Source organism: Drosophila guanche, unplaced genomic scaffold (genome assembly GCF_900245975.1).
Source record: "Drosophila guanche unplaced genomic scaffold, DGUA_6, whole genome shotgun sequence".
NCBI classification, from domain to species: Eukaryota; Metazoa; Arthropoda; class Insecta; order Diptera; family Drosophilidae; genus Drosophila; species Drosophila guanche.
This window is the reverse complement of record NW_022995743.1, coordinates 16,929,793-16,940,370: the sequence shown is the minus strand read 5'-3', so window position 1 is coordinate 16,940,370 and position 10,578 is coordinate 16,929,793. Positions and strand designations below refer to the sequence as shown.

General features: G+C 44.5%; 3 protein-coding genes across 5 annotated transcripts in view; 2 read left to right on the top strand and 1 right to left on the bottom strand.

The window, feature by feature from the left end:
* LOC117578604 (NSFL1 cofactor p47) overlaps positions 1-8,856 on the top strand; it is a 21,665-nt gene extending 12,809 nt beyond the window's left edge. Inside the window, exons 3-7 of one of the 2 annotated variants that reach the window (XM_034264195.1) lie at positions 7,208-7,359; positions 7,431-7,615; positions 7,684-8,109; positions 8,177-8,524; positions 8,593-8,856. In XM_034264195.1, the coding sequence (XP_034120086.1) occupies positions 7,258-7,359; positions 7,431-7,615; positions 7,684-8,109; positions 8,177-8,524; positions 8,593-8,725 (1,194 nt within the window). In that variant the 5' untranslated portion in view covers positions 7,208-7,257 and the 3' untranslated portion in view covers positions 8,726-8,856. Of the gene's footprint in view, positions 1-7,187; positions 7,360-7,430; positions 7,616-7,683; positions 8,110-8,176; positions 8,525-8,592 lie in introns of those variants that run through there. The other variant, XM_034264196.1, reaches the window with a different exon arrangement.
* Positions 7-5,289, top strand: LOC117578603 (aldehyde dehydrogenase family 3 member B2-like). The gene is made up of 10 exons (XM_034264194.1): positions 7-15; positions 1,487-1,667; positions 1,728-1,949; positions 2,005-2,168; positions 2,238-2,468; positions 2,531-2,728; positions 3,645-3,760; positions 4,259-4,394; positions 4,462-4,612; positions 5,132-5,289. Exons 2-10 carry the CDS (start codon positions 1,608-1,610, stop codon positions 5,147-5,149), a joined length of 1,296 nt encoding a protein of 431 aa, XP_034120085.1. The 5' UTR covers positions 7-15; positions 1,487-1,607; the 3' UTR covers positions 5,150-5,289.
* Positions 8,801-10,499, bottom strand: LOC117578602. 2 transcript variants are annotated; one of them, XM_034264192.1, is made up of 2 exons: positions 10,351-10,499; positions 8,801-10,272 (listed from the first exon to the last, which is right to left on the bottom strand). In XM_034264192.1, the coding sequence occupies exon 2, from the start codon at positions 10,256-10,258 to the stop codon at positions 8,954-8,956; it is 1,305 nt and encodes a 434-aa protein (XP_034120083.1). In that variant the 5' UTR covers positions 10,259-10,272; positions 10,351-10,499; the 3' UTR covers positions 8,801-8,953. The 2 variants fall into 2 exon arrangements, with proteins under 2 accessions (XP_034120083.1, XP_034120084.1); XM_034264193.1 differs by having other exon boundaries at positions 10,347-10,466.
* Between the last annotated feature and the right edge of the window lie 79 nt (positions 10,500-10,578).

Here is a 10,578-nt window from a genome sequence, read left to right as displayed (position 1 = left end):
GAACGTAAACTTTCGGTAAGTGGAATGGGAATCTGGGAAGACCTGTAACTGTAGTTGTGCATGGAGCTGTAGTTGAAGCTGTTTGTGTTTATGCCACCAGCTGAGGCTGGTCATGTTATTATTGCTTTTACGTTACATTACAGAAATTCGGTTTCAGCAATGTAGTAATTGCTATGCCATGGTTTTTCTTAGCTCTGCGGTTATGAAACTGATTTCCAGAGCAAGGGGAGTGAGCTCTGAACTTTGGGACGTCCTCTTTGACTGATAAGAAGTGTAGATACGATAGTTATACAAGTTTACATATGTACATAGTATGAATGTCCAAATGGGAGCAAAGTCTACAGAATTGTACATTCTGCCATGCATTAATGACCTCCACGACCCCCTGGAGTGTTTAATGGAACCTTTGGCATCGGAAAGTGGTTGTACTTTGAATGCAATTAGATAAACCTGAACTTATTGTTCTATCTGGCCGGGCATGTAACTGGAATAATTATCATTAAACCCCACGAGCAGCAGCTCGGTCCAACAATAGTCGCACGAATACTCAGACAAAGGTACGGACACACGCACACAACACATTTATGAATATGTTAATAAACGAAAAAAATACACATATAAGAGGAGAAGAACAAAGACACATGGAGAACAGGCGATATGCCGATAGTTTTGAGTGCCAAGTGTGAAACGGAAGTGCGGAAGAAACTGCGCCCAAGGCTGCTGGCCTGGCCTGGCCATTTAATTTCATGATCTTTCCAAAGCTCCACTTCGAACAAATGAACACGTTCTATGAACATTTTTCGCCTTTGGCAACACAACTTCTCCTCCGGCAGCGATTCTCTACTCTTTGCTTTGCTTTGCGTTGCTTTGATTATATTTAAATACATTTGCTTAATAATTCCAATACGAACAATTTGACTGGTCATCAGTCGTCGTCGCTGCCCAGTGCGGGGCCTAATTGCTTTATTTATATTCACCGCGATTGCTTGGACATATATTGTTTTGGATATCTGAGACTATGCTTATGGCTTTATGTTTGTCATTACCAAATGGTGTTCAATTGCAATTGCAATTTCCACTGCCAGAGGCTGTTTACCTGACCCTGACTACCGCTGAGATACTCGCACCCGAATCGGATTGATCCGCAGCGATGTTTGCTTTGAGTACCGGTTAATTGGATCCGGTTTAAGTCTGGTTCTCAAGCCGGTTTTACAGTTCTAACAGCGACTAGCACACTCCACTCCAGTCCTCGTCCGTTCATGCCTATTCCCCTAATTTGCGTTGAGTCACTTTTTCGCGTAGAATATTTCATAACTGGCCATAAATCTAGCATTGACCTTCCCCAAGAGTCGTCTCTCGTGCAGCGGTGATTGAGCATTGATTTTGTTTTGGTCTTTGTTTCGCGCTTTTGCCGCGGAACTCATCCTATCATCATCATCATTTATCCATCTACTAATTATTTGTGGCTTTGGCTTCACATTCGCAGACGCAAGCAGTTGGAGAATCTACTGCGTTGCTATGAGGAGAACGAGAACGACATTATCAGTGCCTTGGAGGCGGATCTGCGTCGCCCCAAGCAGGAGAGTCTGATCGTGGAGACAGAATTCATGAAGAATGACATCAAGCACATTCTATACCATCTGAGTGACTGGGTCAAGGCAGAGAAGGTGAGTTCCAATCTACCGAAATTACTAGATCATTCTGCCATTTATCCCGCTCTCTTTTAGCCCTCCAAGTCGATCATAAATGTGATGGATGATGTGCAGATCTACAACGATCCCTTTGGTGTGGTCCTAGTGATTGGTGCCTGGAACTATCCGTTGCAGCTGCTGCTGGTCCCCGTGGCCTCTGCCATTGCCGCCGGAAACTGTGTAGTGATCAAGCCCAGCGAGATCGCCGGCAACTGTGCCAAGTTTATTGCCGAAGTCATTCCAAAATATCTGGACAATGTGAGTTCCAAATTTCCAGCTTCCTTTACTAATACTAATCTGCGCTTTGCTTCAGGACTGCTATCCAGTTGTCTGCGGTGGACCCAGCGAGACGGCTGAGCTGCTCAAACAGCGTTTCGACTACATCTTCTACACGGGCTCCACCCGCGTCGGCAAAATCATTCATGCTGCGGCCAACAAGCACTTGACGCCCACCACTCTGGAGTTGGGTGGCAAGAGGTGAGCATTCCACGCGGATAGCATCGCATGGGGGCGGGGATTTATTTGTGTTCTCCTTCTTGCTTCCAGTCCTTGCTACATTGACAAGTCGGTGGAGCTGCGTACAGCTGTGAAGCGAATCCTTTGGGGCAAGCTAATCAACTGCGGCCAGACCTGCATTGCGCCTGACTACATTCTCTGCTCGAAGGAGATGCAGGACAAGTTCGTGGCCGAAGCCAAGGACGTGCTCAAGGAGTGGTATGGCGAAAACATCCAGAGCAGCCCCGACCTGTGCCGTGTGATCAACACCAACAATTTCCAGTGAGCAGAAAGCAGACAGGAGCATGACAAATTATTGATTGACACAATTTGTTGCGTTGTAGGCGCCTGCTTGGGCTGATGAAGTCGGGACGCGTCGCTGTGGGCGGTAAGTACGATGCCAGCGAGCGTTATATTGAGCCCACAATCCTGGTCGATATCAAGCCGAATGACCCCATAATGGAGGAGGAGATTTTCGGCCCCATCTTGCCCATCTACAACGTGGAGAGTGCCTACGATGCCATCAAGTTCATCAATGACAGGTATGTCCGTCTGTGTGCCATCCAAAGACTGACCATCGACTGCCCCTTTTGTCACTGTCTGGATACATTTTCTCATTTGTCTTTTACATCTGCCACACAATATCACAATACACCAATAACAACAACAACACACCAATACCAATACACACCAATACCAATATCCGGTTCGAAATGTTTTTCTCTTAGAGAGAGTCCACTTGTCCTGTATATTTTCACATCGGAAACCGAGGTTCAAAATCTGTTCGTAAACGGCACACAATCGGGCGGAATGTGCGTGAATGATACTATAATGCATTATGCCGGTAAGAGACCCCCAACGAGGTCAAAAATCAAATCAAACAAATAAAGATGCTATTGGATGTGGATAATGCTAGCGGCTACGGCTTAAACAATACGATCCCAAGTAGTCCGTTCCGCCTTTCTTTATATAAATAGTCCTGCTACCCCTGTACGGTTTTGGTCTCCTTATTTTTCCTCTCAACTTTAAACTGTTTTTAAATGTATGCATTTATATCTGGTGTTGGCGATAAATACTTGTTTAAATATTTAGCTCCCCCTCGTTGTATGCTCCCCAGCGTGTTTTATTGTTCACAATCCAACCCGTCGGCTGATTCGGGCACGGGCAGCTAGGACTAGCTCTAACGATCCAACAAACGATCCCTGACACTTTTCATCCTTTTGTCTTTCATCTCTTTTGTCTTCATGTCATTGATGTAATGTTTGCAGATCTGTGGATTAGGAACAGGTCTGCGAATATTTCATGGTTTGTCTTTTATGTGTAACTCTCTTTTTTAGGTCTGGTTGATGTTGAGGCTCGAAGAAGTCGACACATTAACTGCACTCTTTTGTTAAAAACTTTCACTTAATCTGTTTAACCATTACTCCCTTCTCCTTCTCCCTTACTGCCGGTAAATAGAGAAAAACCTCTTGTAATATACGTATTCTCAAACTCGAACAAGCTCGTTAAAGAGTTCCAGAGCAATACCACAAGCGGCGGATTCTGCAGCAACGAAACCATAATGCATTGTGGAGGTATTTGCTATGCTAATGTACATATGTTTAGATATAGATAAGAGATCTTAGTTGGGTAGCACACGTAGTCCATGTCCATGTAGTACATCCACGTTGGAAGTTGGACCCGTTCGACTGGTGATCCATTTAATGTGGCCTGCGCACTGCACCACACAATTAATCAATGTTTGAATTGCAAATTATGCACAACCACTCCCTGACACTTGGCTCGAGACAAAGAGCAGCACCACAACTACAGACAGCACAGCACAGCACAGTGAGACAAAAACGCCGCAGCACAACCTTTTTAACTTTAACCATAGCTTTTTGTTTCGGTTTGGGTTTGGAATTATTTATTTGAATTTAATAACTTGGGGGTTTTGGCTTAACAATTTAATGCTTGGTGTACATAATACACTTAGTCTTAAGAGTAACTAAGATTACTAAACATAACTTTGGTGGTAGCCCTAAATTGTTATATATACCATATATTTACATGGCTTCTGCCCAAATTCACAGTGGATGTGCTGCCCTTTGGCGGCGTTGGCATGAGCGGCATGGGCTCCTACCACGGAAAGTACGGCTTCGACACCTTCACACACAAAAAGTCGTGCCTGGGCAAGGATCTGTCGGCGGTCGGTGAGAAGTTGGCCTCGTAAGTTTGCAGTTTCCATTGCCGATTGGGAAGCAGCTTGTAATATTCATGGTCTTTACTTTCGCAGAGCTCGCTATCCCCCGTACTCTGATCGCAAGGGATCGTTCTTGTCATTCCTGCTGCGCAAGCGCCGACCACTGCCTAATTTATATCTGACACATGTGCTGGCCGTCGGCCTGGGCGTGGGTCTGACGGTTCTGGCCAACTATTACCTACAGGTAAGAAAGGTATTTGTGCTCGACAATCACGCTCACCGTGAACCTGTGTATGTTAAATGTATGATTATCTTCCAACATTACTGGGACATCACCCAACATTTCTGGGACAACACTTGAACCTGCACCACAACAACAACAACACCCTTCACTCGCATTCTACCAAACTCATACACTGCTACTGTCCGCCGCATCTAGGGTAAGCTGCTGTCGCGTTAGGAGCGAGGGTGAGAGACCATCACGCCGAGAGCTTAACCAGTGGAGCCAACCAACTAAGATGTGGATCTGTTTGAAATAAATGTATAACCGTAGACTAGTTTCTTTACTGGGTCTAATGATACTAACTGATACTAAATGATACTGCTGATACTAACCACCATCACAACCCACACACACGCCCGTACATTAAATTATTCCCAGAATATTAAGCGACGCTTTTGCATGTGTGCTCTTATGGGCTGGAAACCGATTGGCCAGATGAGCATTGTATTATTTATCCCGTACCCACATTTTTATTTTCAGAAAAATTCAACTGAATAAAAAGGTCTAAACTTATACTTTTTATACGCATATCGGTGGGTCATGTCTAGCTTTGGATTCTTCGTGTTACACATATTAGTTATTGTTATTTAGTTGCTATTTTATACAAATGTGAATGCTTACTACAATATACGTCAAAACAAAGTGGCATGGTTTTGTTTTCCTCTGGGAGTGGGTCGGAATTTTTGAATTCAACGGAATCTGGCTAAAGCTTCGCAACTTTTCACCTATATAACATACTTTTCTGGATACTGATACTGCTTGAAATATACGGAAAATATATTAGGTTTGCAATAAATACCGGTTTTGGTATATTTCTGACTTTTTGGCTCGCAACCAGCACTAACCAAATGGTATAGTAGATTGTCAATTTGATGGAAGCGAAACGTCACCGCAGAATGTGCGTCGCGAAGTCCCAGGCCTCTGCCAACGTCGCAGCTACAAGTATTAGTGCGTGTAGAACACGCAGCTAGAAGTCCCAGCTACATTTGTATAAGTGCGTGTAGCCAATGATTTTTTGCGCTCCAAACCGGTTTTGTCTTGATTCACACGGACACTGCAGGTAATGTATGTGTTGGTGCGCTGACTTTCTGAGGTGCGATGGAACGAAAATTCGTTTTGATGATTTGATTTTGTTTTCGGGGCTTGGCGTATGAACCTGACCTGCCGCAACATGTGCAAAATAAGGGGTGGGGATTGGTGGCCGGACCCTTGGGGGTTGGAAAAAATAAATATACCAATAAAAGTTGTTATTGTAATTGTATGCTGTAATTTTTTTATATGCAGATTTTATACAGCTTTATTCAAAATTGTATGCATTAATTATGGAAATGCCGTCACTTCTCTACTTCGTTGCTGCCGTATTATCAACATTGTTACCAAATCCATCTTTTACAGACAAATCTTTTCAGATAAATATAAAAACATATATATGTATATAAGCATATATGTAAACACATATGTGTATATATGTACATACATCTATCCAATTTCTGTTCTCGTCGTCGGTTATGTTCTCGACTTCATGTGCGCTTTAATTGTTAGCGCTTGAAACCTTTTCCATTTTTTTTCTGAGCTCACATACCCTTTAAAATGAAAACCCTCAAGACTTTATGAAGAAGCTTGCCCCTCAATATCAAAATAAATTTATTTTGTGTGACCTTTATATGCTTTATATAATTTAGGATGAAAGGAGTAACGGATATAAACATCTGAATATATATCCAAATAATGAATTACCGCAATTGACTTTGCGTTGCAAATATTTTACATTAGAGTATTCAGGGTCACGGTGTAAACAAGCATGGAGTTTTAACGGAACGGGACATAGAGGCATACTATTTGGTTAGTGCAACCAGGCTGACCAATTCAGGTATGCTATATACTTTTCAGGATATTTTGACTACGAAATTGAGTTTACGGTATATCGGTTTATAATGTTATATTTACTAAATGACATCCGGCTATTCCGTATATGGAATAGTGTAGGGTATCAAAACTGGAATTGGCATGTTTTTCAATTGTCCCTCGAGGAGTTTCTCTCTTTTCTGTAGGGAATTTTCTCTCTCGCAACATCGCACCAATCGCACCTTTATTCCATCCCCACTTACATTAAATTCCATTCACATATATATTTATTTTAACGTTGGCAACATAAATTATATGGACACGTATGACAAGCAACAAATTTCCAAATACGTATCAATACATACCCACTTCCGTAACGCTCTATGCTACTTTTGTTGGTTGGCCTTTTTAGTTTCCAACTTAATTTCCTTCCAACAAAAGAAGGTCGTGAAAACTTTCCAGGAAAACCTTGTGGTTTTTTTGGTAAATCTGCTAAAATTACAGTCATAGCACTAAGACTTCTAACTAGCTAGTTAAATCAAATATAACATCAAAAGCGAGGAAAATTATTTCAGATGACGGAATATTTCTCAAATGAAAAGGTATATTTTGGAATATTTTTGAGGGTTTAGCGGTATATTTAATCGATAATTCCGCGGCCACACTGCCCACAACAAAATATTTTCGGAGGGCCACACTGACGTGTGTGTGAATTTTTTGTCTATCATTTACGTGAAAATATTGAAAAATAAATTGATAAAATGGCCGCTCGCGGCGATATGATTGCACAATTCATTGAAATTACCGGCACCGACGACAACACGGCCACGTTCTACTTGAACAGCTCCGAGTGGGACATAGAAGTGAGACATGCAAGAGCCGGCGACTTAATAGCAATGATGCAGCAAATACTAATGCATTTCTGCCCTGTTAGCAAGCCTTGGGCAACTACTGGAACACCCAAAGTGACATGCCACCCACTCCGACCACGGGGCACTCGAATGAACCATCGCCGACTACACCAGTAGCACCAACTTCTAGCAGTGGCGCAGTCGCCGCTGCAGCTACCAAAAGCACTGGCGCTGATGAAGGGAAAAAGGCCCCAAAGGCCAAACCAAAGTAAGTGCAGTAGCTATTTGGATTGGAAACCCTTAAAAGACTTGAAAGTAACAAATATTGGCTGATAGGTTCGCCACACTAAACGACATGTCGAAGGAGCCCTCAGACGACGAGGAGCATCAGGCATTCTATGCAGGGGGATCGGACCGCTCTGGCCAACAGGTTTTGGGTCCACCCAAACGCAAGAACTTTCGCGAACAACTTTCGGATATGATGCGTTCCGCCCAGGAGAACGCTGGCGATCTTGGTCCGTCGACCAGTGGTGGCTCTTCTGGAGGCGCTGGCAGCGGCAACGTTTGGGGCCAGGGAATGCGTCTGGGCATGACTGATAGCGATCACACAGCCGTGGGCATAAATCGTACGGCTGAGACGTCGGGGAACAAACCTGTAGTGGTACTTAAACTTTGGAGCCAGGGTTTCTCCATCGATGGGGGAGAACTGCGTCACTACGATGATCCAGAGAACAAAGAATTCCTAGAGACAGTCATGCGCGGGTAAGCAACGATCACGTTCCACATTCGCGAACAGAAATTGTTATTGAGAAAGCTTCTGGTTGGCTAGGGAAATACCACAGGAGTTGCTGGAAATGGGACGCATGGTTAATGTTGATGTGGAGGATCACAGACATGAGGACTTTAAGCGCCAGGCAGCACCTCAGACATTCAAAGGATCCGGGCAGAAGCTCGGCAGCCCCGTGGCAAATGTTGTCGCCGCAAAAGCACCTGCAGTCGCTGCAGCTGTGCCACCCGCCGAAGCCGCCCAACAGGAGGCCAATGCTCGTGATGCCATCAATTTAAACTCGGAAGCTCCGTCGACCACACTGCAGATTCGTCTTGCAGACGGCTCCCGTCTGGCTGCACAGTTCAATTTGACACACACCGTCTCGGACATCCGTCGATTCATACAAACGTAATACGCTCGAATAACATTTGAAGGCTTTCATTCACCTCTGGAAACATTCTCCATTTTCATTTCAGAGCTCGTCCACAATACTCGGCCAGCAACTTCACCCTGGTCTCTTCGTTCCCCACACGTGAGTTGAGCGATGATAGCTCCACCATCGAGAAGGCTGGCCTCAAGAATGCAGCGCTCATGCAACGTCTCAAGTAGAGTTTTAAGTTACCAGAATACCAAAGCTACGTTTTCCTCTTGGGAAGCATCAGGCTTATAAAATTATCGGTGATGTTATAGTGGATTCAGTGTGTATAATTGTCTATTATATATCCAATATACAATTTCTGGACATTCTCTTTATGGCAGTCAAGTAATCTCTCAAACGATGAGCTACATGTAAACTAAAACTTAAACTAATAATAGCACACAAAGGAAAGGCTTAGCTTATATCAGAAGATCCACCTCATTGCGGAGAATGTTGATATGTTCCATGAAGTCTGCACGCACTCCATTGCGCCAGTCATGGAGACCATCCGCACCCACATTGGAGCAGTCCACATAGCGATGCGCAAAGCCGGTGGACAGCGAAAGCTCAACATGCGCCGTGTTCGCCAGAAGCTGTGTCGGAGGCAGCTCTAGGCGCTGTAGGAGCATTTTGTAGGGAGCTTTCCGTTCGGGGTCATATTGAATATTGTCCAGCAGCAGCTTCTTCTGTTCGTCAAAGCATACGGAAAACGTGGCCAGCTCAAAGCGCGCTGTGTCGGCGGAGAAGTGTCGTAGCTGCTGCTGAAGCGAACTCTGGGAACGATCGGCAGCAAAGCGTGCATTTGGATAGAACACTTCGTTTGGCTGTAGAAGTATGGTGAAGCTGGCCTGGTTAACATTCCGCAGCAAGCAATCGGCGTGGATGATTGAACGAACTCGCCTGGCAGTTTCGTTGCTTTGCTGGAAGGGAAAGTTAAAGGGAAGCCCGTACAGATGGATATTTGTGCGATCCAGAACGCGGATTATATTCTCCGGCAGCTCATCGAAGTTGTATACTAGAAAGTGTTCGATGCCGAGAGCCTGGTGAGTCAGGAAGAACTGAATCAGGGCATTTTCGTTGCGGCCGAATCTCGATGTCATGTTGAAACCCACAAGATCCACACAGACTGTCGCCGGTAAGCGGGCTGGCACTGTAGCTGCCTTCGCACTCGCACGCTTGAGATGTTGCAAACGTAACTTGACTGGGCTCTTGATAGACGTGATATCCGTGAACGAAACACTCTCTGGCTGGCCGAAATCGCGGCTCACTTGACAGAAGAAATGGTAGCTGGTAAAGTTTGTGCTAAAGTCGTTCACCACACTTTCCTTGCCATCGAGTTGAAATCGAAATTTTCCCTGAACAGTTCGTGTCCCGCCAACAGCCAGGCTACATCGGAAGTCCACAACAGCTCCCTGTTTTCCAACAACGAGAACGTGAGCTTCTCCGCCGGCCACTAACTCTTTGCGCATCCAGTAGGCAGAGTAGGCATGGAAGGAATCCCCAATGACCTGCCACACTGGCATTGGCCGCCATAGCGCCAATTGTGGCAGATCTTCCTTGGTTCCATTCTCCAAGCGGCGCAATACGGCAACGTCGCTGCGCCCAAAGAAGTTTACATACTTGAGAACATATTTTAGGCGATTGTTCTCGGTCTTGTACATCAAGAGTATGCCCACGCTCAAGCAGGAGATGAGCAACAGCACCAGCTGTTGATATTTACGCATTTTCCTTAGATCTCCTATGGACAGATTGCATGAATTTAAAGGCAGATCATGCGTGGAACACCACGCAATCGCGAAGTGAGTTACATACTTACATTTGAGGTCCTATGGGGAGTTAAGAACCGAAGGTACAATTACAATGACGCAATTAGTCGCAGATTTCTAAATTAATATTTAATTTGTTTTGTTTTTTTTTATTTACAGCAGTGTGACCGCAGATTTATCGATAACATATACGGCACGGCCCTTACGACCGACTCATTTTCAAAATATACCGTTATCCCAGTACCACTACCCATCAAGTATACTTCATACAGTAATTA

What these genes read in the sequence shown, in the direction of transcription:
- LOC117578603 (XM_034264194.1), top strand. Translation starts at nt 1,608, where the DNA reads ATGAAGAATGACATCAAGCACATTCTATACCATCTGAGTGACTGGGTC. An exon ending in ACTGGGTCAAGGCAGAGAAG is followed by an intron (nt 1,668 to 1,727) that starts GTGAGTTCCAAT and finishes GCTCTCTTTTAG; the next exon opens with CCCTCCAAGTCGATCATAAA. An exon ending in AACCATAATGCATTGTGGAG is followed by an intron (nt 3,761 to 4,258) that starts GTATTTGCTATG and finishes CCAAATTCACAG; the next exon opens with TGGATGTGCTGCCCTTTGGC.
- LOC117578602 (XM_034264192.1), bottom strand. Translation starts at nt 10,258, where the DNA reads ATGCGTAAATATCAACAGCTGGTGCTGTTGCTCATCTCCTGCTTGAGC.